Here is a 23,473-nt window from a genome sequence, read left to right as displayed (position 1 = left end):
TTCTTTTTGGAGATATCCTTGAAGGCCTCATCCAGGCACTCTCGTATTTTTTTCACAAGGTTCCTGGGCAGGCCTGACTTGTTGCTGCTTCCACAGTATCACACCTTGCCATACCGGGCAACCAGCAAGCCATCTGGTGTCATGGCACCACACAGCATTTTAGCAGATTTTCCATGCTTTTGGTCACACATCAGGAGTAGCTGGTCTTTCTCCATATCTGTTAGTTTTAGGAGGGTGATATTGTCTTTGGCAACCTGCAAAAGCACATGGATTTGCATCTGTGTTTTTCTTTAACACACTTCCTGCCCCTTCCCATTTGCCTGCAGCAGCTGGTGGGCACTCCCTTCCCCCCCCCCCCCGGCCCCAATGTGGTTTGCAGGCTCAGTGGGGCTTCCCCACACATCCCTTCCTCCACCCCCCAGTATTTCTTTTCATTTTTCGGAACTCCCTGGTGCCATGCAGCTGCCAGACTCTGCTGGGCATTTCTCCTCCCATGTCCCTTTCCAAGCAGCATTTGTTTTCAGGAATCTCCTGTGCCTTCAGGGCTCTGCTGGACTTTTCCCCTCCCATGTCCCTTTAAATCCAGCCTTTCTTTGGATTATTGTTTTTCTTTACATTACTTTTATATTGATTGAACCCTTCCCCTACACATGGCTTGATCACTGGGGAGGATTGCTCCAGAACCAGCCAACATTTTTTCCCCTGCCATAGGACACCCCCAGGACACCTGGCGGCATCTCCTGATTTCCAGCCCTCCCTTCTCCCGAAAAGCGGACAATTGCTTATAGCGTACCGCGTCCACAAAGCAACGTGCTGGATAAGTGATGGCAAGTGATGTATTGTGAAATGCATGCTTACTGTCCCATCCTTAATAACCCATGAGTGTCCTTCAAAAGTTATCTTTCACTGATAGTAGACACAGGGACCCATTCCCTGCACTTCAAAGCACATTATGTGAACTGTATCTTAACTTTGACCTTCATTTTCCAGAGCCAATGTCCAGCATAGCAGAGAAGAACTGTAGACCAAAAAAATTCAAATATCTTATCCTGCAGCACATGGAAAAGACTGAAGCAGAGCACATTAAGCTCACAAAGGACATGGCTGAGTGGCGTCACAGTCAAGCAGAGTTTCACCAGAGGATGCTTGACCTCCAGCAGCAGCAAGTGGCAAAGCTGAGTGAAGTTGCAACAAAGCTTGTAATTGCAGTTACAGAGCAAACAGAGGTCCTGTGCTCCTTACTGCAGCTGCAGAGGGACTCCCAAACCCGCAGCGCAGAAGCCAATACCTGCTGGCCACAGTCCCTGAGGAGAGGTCGTCCACCTGCTGTCGTCGTGGTCCCCACACAGGGGAAGGCAGGGCCGGGATACCCTGCCGCTTTAGCCCCAAGGGCCACTGCAAAAGGCTGTTCAAGCACCATTGAGAAGCCTTCTTTTTCCTGCAATTTAAACCTCTCTTCCCCCAAAACTAAAAGAATTCCTCTGAGCTCGGAGTGATTTCGTGGCATGCAGGAGTGTGGGGGTGGGGAATGTAAATCAAACCAGGCAAGTTGGGGGATGACTGAAGGCACAGCTGTCCACTGATACTCCCAGGCCCACAGTGGACTTGTAGCTGAGGGAACTGGGTTGGGAGGGAGGGGCCTGAAGGTACAGGTGCCCGTCACATGCATTCTACTTACTGGAACTTAACCCCCTCCCACCAAGTAAAAGCATCCATTCATTAAGACACAGCATGATTTATTGGCATTATGTCAGAGAAATACATGTGCATTACAGATCATTCATGAAGCTATTTTTAAAGCGTCCCTTATTGCTGCTGCCTCAGTGTGGCCACTGATGGATGGTTGTGTAGTGGCCATGAGTAAGCCCTACCTATGGCCTCAGCTTCGGAAATCCAAATTGACGGGAAAGTCTCCTGCCTGGATTCACAAATGTTGTGCAAAATAGCGCACGCTATAATCACGGTGGGGACATTACCTGCAGAAGGGTCCAAAAGTGCCAGTAAATATCTGAACCTCGCTTTTAAACATCCAAAGGCACATTCCACCACCATTCTGCACTTGCTGAGTCTGTGATTAAAGTTTTCCTTCTGGGGGTCCAGGGCTCCTGTGTAGGGTTTCATAAGGCAGGGGAGCAGAGGCTAAGCAGGGTTGCCCAATATAACAACAGGCATCTCCACACTGCCAATCTTGATTTTCTGATCAGGGAAAAAAGTCCCATCCAGGAGCTTTTGGTACGGTCCCAAATTCTGGAGTATGTGCACGTCGTGAACCCTCCCTGACCAGCCAATGTTGATGTCAGTAAAACAACCTTAGTGATCTACCAACTTCTGCATGACCACAGAGGAGTACCCCTTTCCATGCATATACTCCAAGGCCAAGTGGGCCAGGGCCATGATGGGGATGTGCCATCTATTGCCCCACCGCAGTTAGGAAACCCTTGGGCAGCAAAGCCGTCCACTATGGCCTGTACATCACCCAGGGTTACAGTCTTCCTGAGGAGAAGCCAACAGATAGCATGGGCCACCTCCATCACCACGGACCCCACTTTAGATCTGCCCACCCCAAAATGATCACCTTGATTATTGTTTTTGGTTCTCTGTGCCTTAAATATTGAGTCTGTTCTGGTCTGGCTATGGTCTGAAGAAGTGGGTCTGTCCCACGAAAACTCACCTAATAAATTATTTTGTTAGTCTTTAAAGTGCTACTTGACTGCTTTTTTGTTTTGCCACTCACCAGTAACTGTTGGGGGTTGCAAATTTCCACAGTGCAATTTCCACTTGCTTTTGTACCTTTAAAGCTGGCCTCATTTTGGTGTTGCTGTGCTTCAAGGCAGACACCAGCACAACACAAAATTCTATAAAGGTGGACTTGTGCATGCAAAAGTTCTGCACCCTCTGCTGGTCATCCCAGGACTCAAAAATGATGTGATCCTACCAGTGTGTGCAGGTCTCTCAAGTCCAAAAATGCCGCTCTACTGTTATCAGTGCATTCGTGGCAGCACCAGGTCTATGTTTTTGGACCACAGTTGGCACAATTGCTGTTCCAAAACACCAACCTCCCCATCACCAGCAGCAGCAGCAGCAGCACCAGTAGGATAGACAAGCATCATTGAGCTTTGGAACTGAAAGGCAAATTGCACAACAGCTGCTGTGGCTGTCAAAACCATCTGTGCTATGAGTTCAAGCATTCATGGATCCATGCTTGCACTGGAATGCTGCAGCAGGAAATGGCGTCATCTCCAGTTCTTTTTTTGTACAGTCAGTCAGTGATGCACTGAATTCTGGGATAGTGCTTGGAATTCTGGTATTCCAACACAAAACATCCACAACCAACCAAGACTAAGGCACTGTGGAATAGGTACCCACAGTGCAGTGCCCACACTGTTGAACTTGCAAGGGGCAATGAGCAAGTGGAGATTCAACACCGAGAAAAAGTGGGTCAAATTTCAAGAAGCTTTGTGGACACTTTATTTGAATTCATAATATCAAGATTAAGAATTTGAATTTATTATATATTGATTTTATCTCAGAGCGTAGACACAGCCTACTTGTTATCTAGACCATCCCCGGCAGATGTTTGCCTAATCTGCTTTTAAAAATCTCCAGTGATAGTGGTTCCACAGCCTCCTTAGGCAATTTATTCCAGTGGTTAAGCCCCCTGATAGCTAGGAATTTTTTTTTCTTAATGTTCAACCTGAACCTCTTTGTAACAAGAGGTGAAATATTTAAAACTCAGGAGTTTAGTCCAAACACTGAATTCCGCATTTGAGGTTTGACAGTTGTTATTTTGTTTATCTCTAAGAAACCATAATAATTAGAGCACAGTATATCTTTAACTGACAACATACTTACAGAATCTTCTGCACCACGAATACAAATTTTACTGGACTTTACAGTAGGAGAGATGACAAAACCTACAAACCTTTTAACATTCTATCACTCTCAAAGGCAGCACCATATTTGATGAGGTAGAAGCACAACAGGTTTTATTATTTTAAACCAGGGTTTTGTAAATTATTCATCACACACACAAACAACACAAAGACATTGTGTACTACAGTTACACCACTCATTCAGCACCAGCCAGATACATGAGGCCTTTTTACTTTTGGATAGTTGGGTATCATTTGTGTTCAAACTGTTTATCTTCTTGTTTCTTTGAGGGTGAAGTCGTTCTGAATTTTTCATACTGGCTCCCACAAACTGTGTTAAGAAAATGCTGAAGAATTGCTTTCTCTGTCAATGTAATTCAAAACCAAAACAGTTAGTTTGAATCTCAAACTCAGCTGAAATGAATTGCAGGAAAGACAAACATTTATTTCATTTACAAATTAGGAGGAAACCATTGCACTTTTTTTTTTTTTTTTTTACAGGAGCACAAACAGTTCACTCCTACGTCATCTATAGGGGAAGGAAAATTCTGTTTATATTAATTCCTGCAGTAGGGGCAAAGGGGATTAGGATTCACCCACACTGCAGGAGAGAGAGGGAATTTTTCTGCCTTTGTAACAAGTGTGAAGAGTGCAGTGTTCAGAAAGTTTCGCAGCTTGTGTTTTACCATTGATTGCATGAATGGCGATTTACATAGGATGTATTAAATTATCTCTCCGTATGGTACCCTACCTTGTTTAGGAGCACTTTCAATGTAAGCGTTAACTTTTTCTGGGTCCAGAGAATTTAAAATTGATAAGACATTGAAATATTCTTTCCCAAAATCTCTTTGGTAAGTGGTCATCTGTTTAATGTTTTCCTGGTTCAGAATGTGAGCAAATGTCACAGCAGGAACTGTGAAGATAAGCCAGTCAGGAACATTTGAGTGAAACCAAGCATGACCATATAATCCTTCCCTTCCTCTATCTCCTCTCTTTCCTTGTACTGTAGTCTTCTCCTGGTCTTATTTTAATTGAGGTCCTTTTCCTTCAACATAATCAGTCCCTTCCATGTCTTATTGCAGAATCGGCACCTTAACACCATGTGTAAGTGGCTTACGGAAAGGGAAACCTTATCTGCATTGTAAAGCACCATTACTATGCATGATAATATATGAAAAATAATAAAGCTCTGTGTTGCTACCAGTATTTTGAATTTCCTCTTAGTCAGGCTTCAGCTTGGCAATGGTGCTAAGACATACTCATCCTTCCGGATTTCTCTGCAGTATTTGGTACTACCGATCAACAAATATTCCTGTGCCACCTCCGGGAAGCTGTACGGGGGAACTGAAATGCCTTAAAATGGCTCAGGTGCCCAGGTTCACATCTTTAGACCAACACCACAGAGTCATTAAGGGTAACTGCACCTCCCTTGCAAGATCCCTTAAACTGTGGGGTTCCCTTAGGCTCAGCCTCTCCTCATATTAGCCCAAGCCAATGTGGGAGATGGTGAGACAACACAGCCTGAAATGTTAGCAGTGCACAGATGGCACCTGTAATAGAAAGGAGCGTTAAGGCAGCGGTGTCCAATAGGAATTCACAGATGGCCACACTTGTGGTTGTCATCCTTCCATATTTGCCATATTATATTACATAAAACTGTATTAAATAATATAAGAATACTGATAGGTATTTCATATTAAATAATAAAAGCAACAAAAATTCAAAGGATACATTTATTAATATGATTAGAAATCAGTATGACAATTTGTAATCTTTATCTTTTACTAATTATTATTTTTTATGTCCCCCAAAGCCAGGCACTCCCAGCCCCGCCCTCCACCCCCCCAACAAATGCCCTCCTCCTCCCCGCCAGAGCCAGCCACCCTCCCGCTTTTACACATTAGGCAACTGCAAACAACGTTTGCAAACCTATCTCTGCTCCTGTTGAACAAAGTCAAAGGGAACCGAGCGCTCTTGCAAATCCCACCTCAAGAAAGCTGTTCGCCAACATTTGGCATGTACATACTTCTCCGGCACACTCCCGCTGTGACCAAAAGCCCTCCTCCAGAGCCAGGCACCCCCAGGCCCTCCCTCCGGTCAAATTCAATGCTGGCAACTCAGCAGAGCCGCCAGAGCCACTGCCGAGGGTGTCGCTGGGGCCACCGCTGGAGCTGCTGCTGCTGCCACCACACACTTCTCCTACCAAGTGGTGGGGTGAGTATGAGGAGTGGGCAGGTGGCACTCCCTGCGTGTGGCTCTCAGGAGGAGCCTCATTTAAAGGCTCCAAGACCTGCATGCCACTCGAAAGCTGGAGGTTGGCCAGCCCCGTATTTGCCACAACACAGTGTCCTATTCACCACTTGTGGCAAGTGGTGAACATATTGGACACTGCTGGGTTAAGGCATGGACTGGGACTTAAGAGATCTAAGATCAGTTCCTGGCTCCGTTACAGACTTCTTGTGTAAGTTTGTACAAATCAGTTAATTTACTCTGTACCTCCATTTCCTATCTGTAAAATGTGGGGAAATGCTTCCCTACTCAGTGGGAGCATTGTGAGGATAAACCCCATTAATTTGAGAAAGGTACACAGACACAATGATGGTCATACGAATACCTAGCTGGGAGAAGAGAGGAATCGAGCATTTCTAGATAGAAGGGAAGTCCGTGTCTATGCTTTCACCAATTTGTGGGTGGTACTGCTGAGCTCTCATCCTTTCCCCTACTCCCACCTCTGGGGACGAGACATTGCACCCCTGTGCCCCCACTCCAGACGACTTTCCAAAGCTCAGATTTTCCTCATCAGACATGTGTGTGCATGCCAAATGTTGGAACAGCATTCTCGAGGTGGGATTTGCAAGAGCAGTCGGTTCCCTTTGACTTCATTTAGCAGGAGCAAAGGCAGGCAACTGCAAACAACATTTGCAAACCTAACGTGTAAAATTACTGCGTGGTGCAAAGCTCACATTGGACTCTCATGAAGAAACAAGCTCATTTTTCTCCTGTCATAGGAAATCTTTAACATTATTAATCAATTGCATAAGTAGAACTGACCAGCGACTACCAAGGAACCAATTTAATAGGTGGTGGGATTTCAGAAGAATCTGATTCCATAGGAGAATTCAATTTAAAATGCTGAAGTCAAGATTCTCCTGACTTTACAATATTTCACTTATTTAAGGTTTTAAAAACAAACATTTTCTTACCAATTCCTTTTGCTGGAGTATGACGCTTTGCATTACATCCATATTTCCAGGAAAAGTCCATGAAGTCCCGGATGTGCCCTGGGACCTGGTAATGATGCCTAAACTCAGTTGTTGGAGGTTCGGGGGTTATTTTTTTCCAGTGAGGAGGCACAGGAATAGTGTTTTTAATTTGAAAACCTGGAAAAGTTAGAAAATATTGTGATTTTTATGATCCAATGAAATACCTTCTCATTGAAACAGAGAGGGTGTGTGGGGGGGTGGTAAACAACAAAAAGCTAACCAGTAGGGCTAGTCAAATTTTCTGTACAAATTTTTTGACAAAAATTTGGGCTTTCAAATAAGTGAATAGGGTCTGCTTCAACGGAAGCTTTCAAATTGTTATTGACTAATTGAATGCCCAAGAACTTTTAAAAAAGTAGTTCCCAACCCCCAAAACAGGCGTTTTGAGTCTCAAATGCCATCACATTACCTCACGGGGTTGTGGTATGGGTGCCTTATGCTCCCATTCTCCTCTTGGATCAGGCTACCGAGTTGGACCACATTCCCTTATCCATACCAAGAGGGAAGACCATAGTGTGCCACGAAAGCAGTAGTCCAACAAGGGAGTCTAGCCTAAAGAGGAGAACAGGAGCACGAAGCACCAAAACTGCAACTCTCAGGAGGCATCACAGCAGCATTTCCTTTTGGCTGACATTTTACACAGGAAGAAAAAAATGAAAAACTAATCTTTTGACCAGCCCTACTAATCAGACACATTGGTGCTTCACTACAGATAGTAAGAGCTGCAAGGTTGGATGTGGTGAGAGAAATAAGGTTACAACAGGGACTGTTTTGAGTCAGTATGGTGTTTTATTTCAAGATGTGTTAAAACCTGACCCAAAGTCCTATAGTGTCAATGGAAGCCTATTTATTTCCGTGGGCCCCACAGCAAGAGAGATTGTCAAGGAGGCAATGAGGTAGCACTGAACACCAGGGGATGAAGTTTCACTCTTTGATAAAGTGAAGCCAGCCTTGTTCCTTAAGCCATAACTCACAAGAATACTGGGAGGTGTAGGGGGACCCCGGTCTACGAGAACGAATACAGTAAGCTTGTGAATAGGCGAAGAAGATGTGGGAAGAAAGGGGTTTGTTGAGTTCAGGGTGGAGTTCTGACCTTGCTATCCTTCTCCCTGGGGAGAACACATATGCTGCAACTTGGGGCCCAGAGTCTCTTCGGACTCCCAGAGAGACTGTGTCTGCCTGAGCCACAGTGCCTCCAGGAATCCCTGCTGGGACAACGTTGCTCTGTCCTTGACTTTATCATGGCATCATGGCACTGTACCTCAGATTATCTTAATGGACCGTAAAGAGAGAGAAATCACTCTCCTCACCCTGTGGCAATCCTAAATAATCTCCTTTGTATGTAGAGCTGAACTTTGCTCTGATTGCTTCTTCAGCCTCTTGTTTAGAAATGGGCTGCGTCCAGGGTGAAAGTCTCTTGGAGGACTGTGGTTTTTCTTCTCGAGGCAGCCTCCAAACCAGGAAACTCTAATAACACAAAGAGGGGGACTGTGTAGATCTGCACATCTACAAGTAGAACATCACATTCACAGCAAATTAGATTGGATTCAGCCAGCTCCCACACAGTAAGATGTAATCTGAACATCACTGACAATAATGCCAGTTTCTTATGTGCCACTTTTTATCAGTAGATCTTAAAATGCTTCACAACCTTTAATCTATATCTCCTCCAAACATCCCCATTGGCGTTATCCCCATTCTTCAGATGGGAAATTGAGGTACAGAGCAGCTATGTGATTTGACCATGTTTACACAGGAAGTTCATGCCAGAACAGGAAATTGAACCACATCCTAAGTCAATGCCCTACCCACTGGTCCAGCCTCTCTCTTTTGGAGTATTTTAACCACAATAATTCTACAATATGAGGAGTTTCAGGTAACATTTGAAATTAATACAAGTTATATGCTGTCAGTTTTGAAAGAAACACATCAACTTGAAAACTAGTTAGCCAATTACAAAAAGAAAAAAAAATTTAGTTTCAGGTATGTCTCCTCCCCAAAACCCTAACCAATATTTGTGGTTTTATAATCACATTTTCCAGGTTTTAGAATGCTTCTCTCCCCATTTGCTGTGTAAGAGCACCACACAAACAGCAGAGCAAACTAACAAAAAAAACCAAACTGAGTGACCACACAGTTGTTTGTCAACAGAATCTGTCAACAGCAGCATTATGCTTTATGGCCGAAAGGCAGAATGCTGCCAGCAAACGCATTTTGTGGGTGGAAGTTCTACCAGTTTTGTTGACAAAACTGGGGGATGATTGGCAAAACTTGCTAGTGTAACCGTAGACTGTGTGTGTGAGCACTTATAGTCTAAAAAATGCTGTGGGATCCTCTGAGATGGGCAGTAGTTAAATATGAGTCTATTCTTCTTTTCTCACCTTTGTGGAAATAATCTGAGAAAAAGGATGGAAATGACAGAAAGATATAAATGCTAAGGGCTGAATATTCTGGGTGTACATGAAGAAATGGAGATGGGGATGCACAACAGGATTTGCTGAACAGAATGGATAATAAGGTCGGCTGTGGAGTGGCTGCTGCCTAGAACAGAGCAGAGACTGCACCGTTCAGAATGGAAATATGTATGCATCACTCAGAAGAGTCACCAAACCTCCCAAATAATATCTGCCCAAGATAATACTTACAAAAGAAACCTGACATTGTTCTTTTACACTCTAAACATGTTAGTGAATGATTAGTGAATGTTTTCTTCAACTACCAAATCCTGCAGTCTGAGTAATAATTGCATTTTCGCACTTTCTTGTTGCCAAGAGCTTCTACTGGCACCCCATTCAATGTCATACTCCAAAAGTAAGTACCATAAACTTTGTAACTTCGTATATTAAATCCTACCACAGCACCCTTCTTAGGCAATACAAATGAGGGAGAATGTTATAGCATTCCTTACTTGACTGGGATGAGGATTGTTTCTCCTAGTTCCTGATGAAGAGCCAGTTATTATAGGTTCTGCTTTGGAATATGGTTTCCAACAGAATTCTTCTCTGTAAGTATTAAAGCGAAAAGGATCACCTAGTTGGTACGGAGTCACGTGTCCTTTTGCTGTTCTGGGACTGTTAGAAAAACATTAGAAATTGCAGTTAGACATAGGGACACAAAGTCTGGAACACTGTAAATATTGCGGTAAATGTATTCCCGATTGTAAGAAGAATTGCAAACAATGGGATAAAGTCACATGCTATCGTGCATTAAATCTGTGGAGTTTTGTATTTACCTGGTGCCCCCTATAACTCAACTGTTACCCATCTGGCCATGAACACAGTTTTCAATGCATCACAAAAAACAAAACTAATAGAAGTATTTGCATTAATCTAGCCAATACTGTCTTACCGTACTCCCATAGTCTCCACTGGTGCTCTATACGGGTATTCGTGTTTCATTGTAGTTTCATAGGGATCCCACATTATTTTGTCTCCTAAAAACATATTGCACTGGTTATAAGCGTGATAAATGCAGGACGCTCTCTTTCCTATCTTTGTGACTCTTCCAATAAATCATTCAGATGTAAGAAACTATGGCTGAGCAATTGCACAAAATCATACACACAAAATAAATGAAGACCATTTGTGCCCATAGAGAATTCCCTCTCAAATGAGCTAGCTGGACTCAAATACAGCAAGTGGTGTGCTTCCCTGACCTTTGTATTTGTATGCTATTTTGTCTACCTTTCTCAGCATCCTGGTAGTTGGGAGTAATTAATCAAACAAGGGTTGAGTCTATGCTGGTAGAAATGGATAAACTCTTTATTTGCACTGCAATTCTATAGAGCAGGAAGTTCAGACCCACCTCTTTACATTGTTATGCTTGATGATGTACAGTCATGTTAGGGCTTCTAGCTGCTACCATAATAAAACAGCTTGCTTAAATTAGGTTTGGTGACACTACTGTAAAAAAGCCTGAGTTCTAGCTGCAGTACTCTTTCCACCGTTAGACTGCTCCAGAGGCAAAGTGCAGGAGCCGTTTGTGATATAGCACATATGGCCATAGGAAACGACTGGGAGAAAAGTAGAGGGGGGGTCTGGAAGGGGGAGGCGTAACGACTGAGACGAGTGTTAGAAGAGGTGAAAGCAGAGCTAAGAACTAGAACAGTGTAGCTGCAGGGCTGGGAGGGTAATGATCTTCACAACATTTTCAGTGAAGAGGGAGACAGATGAGAATGATGGAAACCGAAAAAGGAGAAGTTGACAGTTTTGGAAATAACAAAATGTGGCTGGATTAGAACTTTCAAGCAGTGGTTCTCAAATTGTCAGTCACAACCCCAAAGAGGATTGCAATCAATGTTCCCTCTAAGCTTTTCCATCCACGTGTGTAATCAATTTTTGATATGCACCAAGACGTGCGAATATTCATGACCAGTAGAAATAAAAACCTACCTGTGGGTTCTCTGCTGAACAGCTGGGTGGCATTTGAATCTCTCCTGAGTAGCCTCACAAGCAGCCAGCTTAAAGGGAACACTGTTGCAATCTGGTTTTAAGGGAGTTGGTAGGACTTTCATTAGACTTGTTGGGGAGCTGGGTCGAAGCCCATGACCTACCCTACAGTGCTGAAACTGAAGCCTGAGCTCTTCCACCCAGGCTCAAAGCACAAGTCTCTCCACACAGGACTGAAGTTGAAGCCCAAGGGTTTCAGCCGTGGGCGGCGGGGCTCTGGCATTGGCCTCTCTGCCCAGAGCAGCAGGGATTGGGCTTGCGTGGGGGTGATGGGACTCTGGCTTCAATCTCCGTTCCTGGGGTTGTGCACTATTTTTTGTTGTCAGAAGGGGGTCGTGATGCAGTGCAGTTTGAGAATGATGTGGATGATCCTGTAAAATCATTGGATAAGGCAGAGAATTTGTTTTTAAAGCAACTAGTACAGCTTTGGGTGTTCTAAAAATAATAAACAGATCATCTTAGCTACATGGGACTAAATTTGCATCATAAAAAGCTAATGATGGAAACATGAATGCACAAGTATAACTGAAGGTAGAATTTGATCCATTGAGTTTACCTCCAGCACAAGAATTATTAAAATAAAGAAACAGACAGAGTGAACTTAAGTCTCTTCTCCTTGACAGTCTCCACAAAGCTCTTCCCTCCTCGTGCTCTCTCAAGTTTTACTCTTTTCTTCTTTTGTCACTTTTCCTTCTCTGCCTCCTCTTTTGACTCTTTTCCATTATTTATCCCCATTCACTTCTTGCTCCTCTCCTGAAGCAGCCAACAGCCATGGAACTTTTACAATGTAACATTCCCACCCCCCATGATTCATTTAAAGAGACAGCATCACAGCTGTATCCCTTCTCTTTATAAAACAAAACAAGCTCCCTCAGTGCTGAATAACCAGTGGCAGAGAGCGCCGTAACCTTTTCCTCCAAGAGGAAGAGCATCAACCAATAGTGTTGGCTCCAATTCTCAATAAAGGTGCTTAGCTCTGGATCCTCAAGGACTTAGCGTTGCAATGCTCACTGTCACAACGCTCAAGTTTTAGGTACCCGGAAAATCACTGGAACCTAAGCAGCTGGAGAGTGTTCCCAGCATTGGATCACTAGAAGAGACAGGCATTTCTTATGTAGCCAAGACTTAGGTGGTTTCCTCTGTGAGAGGAAGGACTCATGAGCTGATATTGGGGCTGGCCTTCTGAACAAGGAATGAGGAGAGATAGGGTACTTAAGAGTGGGATCTATAAAAGCCAGAATGATGGTTTGGGAACTACTTAAGCTAGGCAACAGGCAAAGCTCAGAAGAGCGATGTGTCACCAGTTTCTCCCTTGCTCACAGAATTAGGTACCTAAGTCAGGTCTGCAGCAATGGGCAGATGAGAACTCATCTTCTGGAGTCAGACAGCATAGGTGCCTAAGCTGTGGCTTAGAAGAATGAGCTAAGTGCCTGCCTCACTCCACACAATACAGATGGAGGAGGTGCCGCCACTCAACTTAAAGCTTTTAGCCCAGTGGTTAGAGCACTTATAGGATATTCTGAGACCATTTTCCTCAATCTCTTCTTCTGAGGTTGTTCCATTGTGTATAAATACAGGTTGAACCTCGCTCTCTCGTCCAGCAACATCCGTAATTCAGCATGATTTTAGTTAGCCGGATGGCCACTTATCATGGGTGTGGCCGTTTCCTGTGGTCCCATAAAGTTTGTTTCCAGCCACCAGTCCTGGATCTCAGTGTTTTGTGCTGTTATTTAGCTGTAATTTACCCCAAATGTCTTCTAAGAGCCCAGTAAGCAGTGATAGTGTTGGTTATGCTGTTAGACCAATGCTTCCCAATTTTATTTGTCCACAGAAACCTTTTAAACTCAAAAGAATTTTGTGAAAACCCTAATAACCCCATAACCCCTCTCAGCCCCAAACCTGCCCAAATACCTCACCCAACAAGGTGGACGAACCTACCTCTACTCCTCCGACTCTAGTCCTGAGGGCCCAACACAGGATGACACAGGACACATCTGACTCCCCTTCCGGTGGTGGCAGGGCAGAGAGCCACAAGGAGCTGCAGAGGAGTCAGCAGCAGCGGCATCTGGAGCTGCAAATGACTCCGTAAGCCGCATGTGGCTCCAGAGCTGAAGGTTGCCAACCCCTGACCTCGGAACCCTTACTTTAACTTTATGGAACCCCGGGGTTCCGCCGAACACCAATTGGGAAACACTGTGCTAGACAATACCGACCTCCTGTGGTCTGGCAAATTCTCTCATCTGGCACGGGTCAGGTCCAGAGGTTGCTGGATTAGAGAGGTCCAGCCTGTACTGGAAGGGTCCTTGGGCCACAAAAAATCAGCAAGAAATACAGTTGCACAGTGATGGGGCTCCCACCAGTTATGTGGGAGACCTAAAGTCCAGGTCCACTATTCCAGTGAGTAGTTATTCACAGTAGAACATCTTCTGTAGATGAGACTGGGAACAGACCCTCAGAACATCCCATACCCCAGTCGTTAGAGTGAGAGAGGAGCAAGGGTGCATTTCAGGAGAGTGGGGCAGCTGTGTGTACCAGGACACTGCCTGCTCTTCTTCCCTTTCTCCTATTAGGGAACGAGGGGAAAGTATAAAGATTACAAATTACTCCCCTGTCCCCGCACCAGCCAGGAGCAAGGGACGTTCACACAAGCCATGTACTTTCCCCATGCTTCTTGACAGGCAGGGAAAAGGGAAGAGCAAACAGAGTCCTTATACACATGGCTACTGTCCCCCTTCCACGCTGCCCTCACAAAACGGCACCCTTGGAGACGAGAGACATCTGTTCAAATCTTTTTGCTCCCCATCACTCAGAATGACGAACTGACTGGATCTCCCACATCCTGTGTGAAGGCTGGGCTAAAAGCTTCAAGTTCAGTACCACTACTGCCAAATGTTCACTGCATTGGATCTGGTAGATGGCCTCTGAGCAAGCATATGAAATTAAGTCCCACATACAAGATAGATGGAAAAATACCTGTCTTTTCCTGGTTCATGGATTGCCTCATGAGTCAGGTGGGAGATAGCCATCCAGATGCTAGAGTAAGATAGCAGTACACACACGCAGAAACTTTGGTGCTGAGGGGACATTTTACCATTAAAATCTTGGTGCTATGTGAATTTAAGCACTTGAATGGTTCAGTGGCAGCTTAGCAGAAGTTTTGTGGATCACAATGGAACCTATAACTAGGTTAAGGTGACCAAGTACCTTTGTGGATCTGTGTCTTAGATTACTTACTTATGTACGATAACATGACTGGCTTTGTTCTTTCAAATGGCGAGTCCTCAGATGCATTTGAGATATCCAATGGTGTGAAGCAAGGGTGCATGCTGGCGCCAGTGTTATTCAACCTCTTTCTCATGTGCATCCTCAGCCACGCAGTTAGGGACCTGGACCATTGAGTCTACATAAAATACAGACTTGATGGGTCACTTTTGGACCTTCGTCATCTGTATACTAAAACCAAGACGCTCGAGAGGCTCGTCTTTGAAGCCCTTTTTGCTGACGACTGTGCACTTATGGCACACAAGGAATCTGATCTCCAGCCCATTGTCAACAAGTTTGCTGATGTCACTCACCTCTTTGGTTTGACCATCAGCCTAGGAAAGACCGAGGTACCATTTCAACCTGCTCCAGGATCTGCTGTTCTCCCTGCTTCAGTCTTTATGGAAGGAACAGAGTTAAAAACAATAGAGGAGTTCAAGTACCTTGGTAGTGTGATAGCCAATGATGGCTCCCTTGACAAAGAAATCAATGTCAGAATCTACCAGGCCAGCCGGGCACAAGGATGTCTGAGAGCGTGCATGTGGAATCAGCACAATATCCGACAGTCCACTAAGCTGAAAGTGTATAAGGCTGTAGTCCTGACCAGTCTCCTGTATGGCTGTAAAACCTGGACCTTGTACAGAAAACATATAAAACTGCTGGAGCGCTTCCCACACATGCAGCCTGAGGTCAATACTGCACATTCGATGGCAGGACAGAGTTACGAACCTGGAAGTCCTGGACAGAGCAGGAACCATGAGCATCGAAGCCATGATTCTGAAAGCCCAGCTCCGCTGGACAGGGCACGTCATACGACTGGAGGAGTCAAGAATCCCTATGAAACTCCTCTATGGAGAACTCTACCAGGGCAAAAGGAATCAAGGTAGGCCTCGCAAGAGGTATAAAGACTCTGTGAAGGCCAACATTGCTCATGCTGGTTTAAAACCAGATCAGCTAGAGCAGCATGCAAAAGACTGAACAGGCTGGCTTGCTCTCATACAACACGCGTATGACAACTTTAAAGAGCAGCAATGCATTCACCTCATTAATGCTCATGAAAGGAAGAAAGCAACAGCAGCAGCCGCACCAACAGAGCCAGGACAATTCCCTTGCCCCCACTGTGAACACCCATGCCGTTCAAAGCTTGGTCTGCTCAGCCACATGCAAGTCCACAACGAATGAGCCTGTGCAAGCTCAACACATCATGGCTGGACACAACAGAGTACGTACAGTGTACAGTGTATGTACATAAAGCTAAGCATATGTAAAGATCTTTGTAGGACTTTAGTAATTGTCACTTCGTATTTCTATGCAGAAGCAAAAAAAGAAATACTAACCAAAGTCAGCACTTTATACCTCAAAGGAGTTAATTAAAATGACAGCACAGATAAAAAATAATTTAAACAAATTAATATGCAGAATTTCACTTCTATAGCTATTAAGAAGAAAACACAAAGCTAGTTCTAAAGTGATAGGACCCTGTGGTGTTTGGTTTGCATTATAAGATCATCCTATTTTGTATAAACAAAGAGGAGTCCTGTGGCATCTTAAAGCCACAGGACTCCTCATTATTTCTGCAGATACAGACTAACATGGCTACCCCTCTGATACCACTTTTGCATTTGCCCCTTTGATGATACTTGTAGAAGTTGTTGGGGCAATATAGAATTCTGAGTTTACAATTAGAGACTAAAAGGGGCATAACTATTCTTTTTATAAATGATCAGACTGAACATTATAGCTAATTTAACACTTCCTCTACAAAAAATGTAGCCAGATGAAACAATTCTTTACAAGGGCTTATGCATGCTCACCATTATAGTATGTAGGTACTTTCTGGTGGTGCATTAAGTGATATGACTAACATCTGCCACAGTTAGCGCAGTATCTGTGTTTTGATAAGGGTTTTATTTGTTGGGGGAGGTTCTATGAATGCGTTGCTATGTGCTTATATTTAAGAAGGCAGGCAGAAGGTGTGTACTTGCAAGGGAAGGAAGTGAAATCCTTGATGGACTATAGTTCCTGAGGGATTTTGAGATCCTCCAGTTGAAGTAGCAGAAACATTCTAATTTGCTCTTTCCAGTCTAACTGTAATCTTCTTGGTCCAAAGATATCAAAAAGAGATAAGGTAAGTGAGGAAACACCTTTGATTGGAGCAGCTGCTGTTGGTACTAGGTTCAAGCTTTTGAGCCACATGGAGCTCTTCCTGAGGTCAGCACAGGGAGACATTGCTGAGGAGGGGCCAGCTGCACCAGCGCTGACTGCTACCCAGAGTCCAAACCAACTCAGCAGGGTGTATTTGGTAGTGTTTCCCTGGGAAACTATAAATACTGTAGCACATTGATAGGACAGTCAGTTACACACACATCTGATAGAACTGGAAGGGACCCTGGGAGGTCAACGAGTCCAGTCCCTACCCTCTTGGCAGGACCAGTTGGTACATACCGATCCACTCCCTTTCAGGGTTGTTCTCTTTTTTACATGGTAACCCTAGGAGCAGGGCTGGGATCAGGGTCAACCAGCCCCTGTCTAGAGGGGAAGTAGGTATCTATAGTGGGCAGGATCGCCAGGCAGTGGGGTGAAGCCAAAGGGCACAGAGTGCGGGAGGAGGCTCAGAGCTAGGCGGCAGACAGGAATGGAGGAGGTGGTACATCTATGAGCTGGGAGATGCAGACTCTGACACGGAGCAGGTATGAGGGGTTTAGGGAGCAGGAGAGGGCTCCAGGCAGGGTGTCGGGGGTGCAAGCTCCCAGAAAGGGACATGCAGAAGGGGGTTGGCCCGGGTGCAGAGGGGGTGCAGGCTGGAGGAGAGAGCTCCAGGCTAGGACACAGAAAGAGTTTGGGGTGCAGGCTCCAGCCAGACAGGGCTTACCATATGTTGCTCCCAGAAGCGACCGGCATGTCTGCCTCCTAGGCTGCGGTGCGACCACAGGGGTCTCTATGCTGCAGGCGCCACCCCATAGCGCCCACTGGCCACAGTTCCAGACCAATGGGAACTGCGGAGCCGGCACTCGGGGAGGACACAATACGGGGCTCCCCCTAGCCAGGAGCTGCACATGCCAGTCCCCCCCTAGGAGCCGGGCAGAGCCTGCCTGCCCTGCAACCAAACTTTTAACAGCCTAGCCCCATAGCTACTGCAGAGGCCCAGGACCCCTTTCACTTAGCTCATTGGAGCAGCCTTCACGACTTGAATACGCCCCTTTCACGGCCACGCCCCTTCTTCTCACTCCCCACCCGCTAGGGGGCTCTGGGACAAGCCCAGGGCACCCCCAAAGGCTTCTTTTCGTGCTAAGGCGCATGCGCGGCTCGCTCGCGCTCAGGATGGGGGCAGCGCTCTGCCCCCCTGCGCGGGGTCTCACCTGGCGGGGGAGCGGAGGTGCTGGGCCGGGGCCTGCCGCGGGGGTCCTGGGCGCCCGCGGCCCCGGTGAGGGGGGGCAGGGGCGACCTCCGCGGCGTCGTGTGGGGGCGACACGAGGCGCTTCCCTCCGGCGGCTCCAGCTTGTCCAGCGGCTGGGGCCGAGGCGCGGGGGCGAGGGAGCCGCTCTGGGCCGCGGGTACGGGCTGGGGCTGCGGTGCGGGCAGCTGGCGCGGGACGCCGCTCGGTTGCCCCTAGCGTCAGGCCTGTGATTGTGACTGGGGAGGGCGGGACGCAGCAGCGGGAGGGGGGATCGCCCGATGGCGGGCCCCGGTGCGGCCCGGGGAGCTCGGCGTGGGGCAAGCCCCTATCCCAGGGGGCCTCGCTTTACCGGCGAGGGCTGGGGCGCGCTTGGAGGCGGGGGCAGGCAGAGGCGTGGCTGCGGGAGGTGAGCCTGGGGGCAGAGTGTGGGTCAGCACTGCTGGGGCCTGGAGGATGCTGGCCCGGTGGAGTCTGCGCTGCTCGTGCTGCCGGTGCTACACGCTGCACCTCCGAGAGACAGCACTCCGGTCCGGCAACATCCCTCCTTCAGCAGGAGCAGGGATTGTCCTGGGCCAGAGAGGAGGGGCGGGAGGGCAATCCGATGGCAGCCCCACAGGGGGGCAGCAGCATCCACTTGCCCCTGCAGCTGGGGGTGGGGGACCAGGGCACAGGGGGCACTGACCTTCCCTGGTCCAGCAAAATCCATCGGGGGGGACCAAAGAAGTCTCGAGGGTGCCGATGTGATACGAAAAAGGCCACTCCCCCGATTTTGTAACCTCGGGTGTCCTGAAGATGCTTAGTAAGTGCTGCTGTAGCTGCTGCCCTTGCTCTTGCCCTTACCTGGCTTCAGATCCTGCAGCCCCATTGTTACACACACTACAGTGTTCCAGGGGCAAAGCGCAGTGAGGCAAGGGGCGGGGTGTGACTGGGGGGAGAAACAAACCACACTGAGGGGGTCGGTGACCTGCAGGGTGCGGCAGAGCAGGGGCTGGAGGGGAGAAATCAGTGGGAGAGAGGGGACAGGAGCTGATGGAAGAGGCTGGCAGCTGCTGGGGTGGGTTGCAGTTCCCCCCAACCCCACAAAGAGCTCAAAAGGGATAACGCCCCCCTCACTGGGTGTGCACACCTCAGAAGGGGGGCAAGTGGGATTTATTTCCCCTCTCAGTTCCACACCTGTCTCTCCAGTGCAGCTTCCTGTTTGCTCTTAAAGCTCCAGCTGCACGGAAAACATGTCTCTCCCAGTCAGCCCCAGCCTCTCTGGTGCTGGGAGCTGCCCACAACAATTTGGTATCAGTTCTCACCTAGGCTCAAAAGTCTCTTAACAGTTCTTTGAGAACAAGAAGTCCTGTGGCACCTTGTAGACTAACCGATATTTTGGAGCGTAAGCTTTCGTGGGAAAAGACCTGCTTCATCAGATGCATGAATGGGGGTGGGGGGTTCCTATGGGGTATTTAAAGAGTAGTAGTAGGTAGTCCGTTGTGTCTGACGATGACATCTTGAGCTTGCACAGGCTCATTGGTTGTGGACTCATATGTAGCTGAGGAATCCAAGCTTTGAACAGCATGGGTGTTCACAGTGGGGGCAAGGGAATTGTCCTGGATCTGTTGGTGCAGCTGCTGCTGTTGCTTTCTTTCTCACACGAGCATCAATGAGGCATATGCATCGCTACTCTTCAAAGTTGTCATACGCGTGTCGTACAAGAACACGCCAGCCTGTTCGGTCTTTTGCACGCTGCTCTAGCTGATCTGGTTTTAAACCAGCGTGAGCAATGTTGGCCTTCAGGCAGTCTTTATACCTCTTGTGAGGCCTACCTTGATTCCTTTTGCCCTGGGAGAGGTCACTGCAGACGAGTTGTTTAGGATTTAAAGAATGGGGTCCCAGTAAAAGGGAGGGCCAGAGCTGACAAAGTATATTCAGCAAGTTGGAAATTATCAGTAGTATGTATCAAAAGAGGAAAAAATAAGTCAGATCAGACAGGCCCATTGTCAGAGTCTAATGGGGAGATATTAACACCTTTTTCTTGTAGCCTCCCACCTACCAAATGAGAAGAAGAATTCCTCATGGACTCCCCCGATGGCTGAAATGACAAACTTGACCTATACATAGAGTGCTTCCACCGACATGCACAGGCAGAAATAGTGGAAAAGCAGCATCGCTTACTCCATAACCTCAGCCATGCAGAACACAACGCCATTAACAGCCTCAGAAACAACTCTGACGTTGTCATCCAAGAGGCCGACAAGGGAGTCGCTGTTGTCATCATGAATAGGACAGACTACCCAAAGGAGGTTGCCAGGCAACTCTCCAATACCACATTCTACAAGTGTCTGTCCTAAGATCCCACTGAGGAATACACAAAGAAACTACAGCATCTACTTAAGACCCTCCCTATAAAAACACAGGAACAAATCTACATAGACACACCCGCTTGAACCAGGTTTATTCTGTCTGCTATCCAAGATCCATAAACCTGGTAATCCTGGATGCCCCATCATCTCAGGCATTGGCACCCTCACCACAGGACTCTCTGGATATGTGGACTCTCTTTTGATACATACTACTGATAATGGGCCATTTCCAACTTGCTGAAATGACCTTGTCAGCTCTGGCCCTCCCTTTTACTGGGACACCACTCTTTAAATACCCCTTTAGAATCCCCTCCCCACCCACACTCATGCATCTGATGAAGCAGGTCTTTGCCCACAAAAGCTTATGCTCCAAAATATCTGTTAGTTTATAAGGTGCCAGTGGACTTCTTGTTGTTCTTGAAGATACAAACTAACACAGCTGCCTCTCTGATACTTCACAGTTCTTATCAGTTCTCATTGTCTGAGCTCTCCCTGGGATTCCCTGCATTGCGCTCCCCTCCTTGTAACCTATTGTATGGAAGTTTTTTTTCTTTGGGAGTGTAACCTCAGAGGCACTGATGCCATGCACAAAGTAGAGTGAAGGCTCTGCTCTGGTCTTGACTGAGAGCCAGCTGGCTCTTAGGTCATGTAGTAGAGCACAGAGCTTTAGTGCATAAGGTTTAATTCTTTGCTCTGATAAGCCAGGTCTGTTGGCCTGGCACAAATGTTAATTTTTATTAGTTTTATTATTTTGCAGCCACACTCGCCTCTAGTCTGGGAGTTTGAATGAGTGTGATGGGAGTGTGGGGTCTCAGCTTGGGAGGATAGGGACCAGAGTTCCCTAAAAGCTGAGCACTTGGGTGGATGCCCAGGAGGGTTTCAGGTGCTGTGCAGCTAGATGATGTCATGTTTTCAGTGGTGGTGCACATGTATGGTGTGGTGGATATAATGAAATGTATTCTGCACATGCACAGAAAATATCAGGAACATTGGTGGAGGCCACTTGCTTTTAGGCACCATCTACTACTCCTTTTTAAAATCTAGCCACATTAAACTCTTATTTAATGGCTGTTTGATTAACCAGCACACTTGAATAATGGGTATAACTTACAGCCAAACAGTTCTGGTCAGTAGACACCAGGCAGGAGCACGGAGACAGCAGAGGCGCCTGCAGGCTGTAGTCGTCTAGACACAGCAGGGAGGGACGCAGAGCTAAGGTTCCAGGGGGACTGCCCATGCTAGGTAATGAATGCCAATTACAATGGAGATATCTCTTTAAGAAAGACAGAGGATCTGTCAAGTAGCCGTCAGGCGCCTCCCTCCCTGCCGGAGCACTGGCAGGGTTTAGGGAGCAGAGTAGCAGCGGAGGTGGACAGGACTGCTCCAGTGTCTCTCCCTCCGAGGGAAAGCACAGGTGCTCAGCCAGCTGGTCCTGTCCATGCTCTGGCACCATCTCGAGACCCTGGTCCCACCCCTGGGTTTCCTGGCCAGCCTCCAGAAACTAGTTTTGGAGTTCTGGCCGGGACGGCACTGGGTCCCTGCAGGGGTTCTCCATCTTCCCCTGGGGGGGGGCGGGGCAGGGCCTGATGCACCTGTGCACGCAGGTCCATGTCTTCCACCTCCAGGCCCTGCAGGGACTCCTTAATAGTAATAGTGCAGATAGTCCAGTGTGGAGCTCGCTGGTGCATGCTTTTTCTCTGCCACTTCTGAGGGCGCTGATATGACTGGCAGCTCCTTTACCTCCCCTTGAGAGGTCATCTGTGAGACCTCTCGGAGCTGCCGGCCTTCTACCAGGACCTCCTCTACACCTGGTCGCTGCTTTCGGCCACCAGGTCTTTGGGGGCCGTGGTGGGGAAGATCTCCTCATGGAGCCCCTGCTACACAATCCGTACTTCTGTGTGCAGGTGGCAGAGTCCCATGTGGTGCGCAGGAGGTTGGTCCTGGGCAGAATCACCAGGATCTGAGACCTCCTTGACTACGACTGGGGAGCCTTGGATGGAGGCTCGCCCGGCACATGGGGCTCGCCACCCTATGCACTTCCTGGCACATACTCCAGGAGGTGAGGGCCGCTTTACCACCTGCTGCTCGAGTTTACCTTAGCTGGGTCCTGTGAGAGGGTGCACCTCACCTCCCTCTACCCCTGGCCCTTTGGACCTTTCTGTGGGCCCTCGGCCCCACGGGCCCCCTCCCAACCTCCTCCCCATCACTCCAGCCGGCTGCATGCCTTGCAGCTGGTCCCCTTCCAAATTGTGCCGAGACGTCATCTGTATATGCTTGTATCCCACCCCAACCACAAGTGGCTGGACCTCCTGCCACCAGCTGGGGATGGGGAACCTTGGTGGGCCAGCCTGTATTCTGCCTTGGTCCCATGGCCTGCTGGAGACATCAGTTGGAGGATCCTCCATGGGACAGTGAGCAGGGGTGTGTACTTGGCACGGTTCACGCCTCTCCCAGACACCTGCTCCTTTTGGAGTGTGAGGGAGACCATGGCACGTGTCTGTCTTAAGTCTTTCTTGGCCCCTCTTCCAGCCCCTCCAGAACCTCCTGATGAGGTTCTGGCTGCACTTCTCCCCACACCTCCTCATCCTTGCACACCCCATCCAAGGCCGCACAAAGTTGCAGAACCTCCTTGTCAGCCTCCTCCTGGCCAAGGTGGCCATTTATAACACCAAGGAGAGGAGGCTGGCCAAGTGGGGGCACTGCAACTGTGGGGCCTACTTCTATTCCACCATCCGTTCATGAATCCAGGCAGAGGTCCCCTGGGCAGCGTCTGCTGGCTCCCTCGACACCTTCAAGGAGCAGTAGGCGTTGTCCAGGGTTCTCTGCTCGGTATCCCCCTCTGGCTCTCTCATTTTGGGCCTTTGACCCCACACCCTTTTTTTCT

General features: G+C 47.6%; 1 protein-coding gene across 4 annotated transcripts; it reads right to left on the bottom strand.

The window, feature by feature from the left end:
• Nucleotides 1-1,748: 1,748 nt before the first annotated feature.
• On the bottom strand, nt 1,749-18,416 carry TEX26 (testis expressed 26). 4 transcript variants are annotated; one of them, XM_074982301.1, is made up of 8 exons: nt 17,717-17,831; nt 14,818-14,983; nt 10,484-10,568; nt 10,044-10,206; nt 8,446-8,602; nt 7,076-7,252; nt 4,624-4,785; nt 1,749-4,236 (listed from the first exon to the last, which is right to left on the bottom strand). In XM_074982301.1, the coding sequence occupies exons 1-8, from the start codon at nt 17,717-17,719 to the stop codon at nt 4,124-4,126; spliced, it is 1,026 nt and encodes a 341-aa protein (XP_074838402.1). In that variant the 5' UTR covers nt 17,720-17,831; the 3' UTR covers nt 1,749-4,123. The 4 variants fall into 4 exon arrangements, with proteins under 4 accessions (XP_074838402.1, XP_074838424.1, XP_074838411.1 ...); XM_074982323.1 differs by lacking the exons at nt 14,818-14,983; nt 17,717-17,831 and adding an exon at nt 18,204-18,416; XM_074982310.1 differs by lacking the exon at nt 14,818-14,983 and having other exon boundaries at nt 17,717-17,847.
• Between the last annotated feature and the right edge of the window lie 5,057 nt (nt 18,417-23,473).

The sequence above is a fragment of the Carettochelys insculpta genome, chromosome 1 (genome assembly GCF_033958435.1).
Source record: "Carettochelys insculpta isolate YL-2023 chromosome 1, ASM3395843v1, whole genome shotgun sequence".
In the NCBI taxonomy this organism is placed as follows: Eukaryota; Metazoa; Chordata; order Testudines; family Carettochelyidae; genus Carettochelys; species Carettochelys insculpta.
This window is presented reverse-complemented; position numbering and strand designations above follow the sequence as displayed.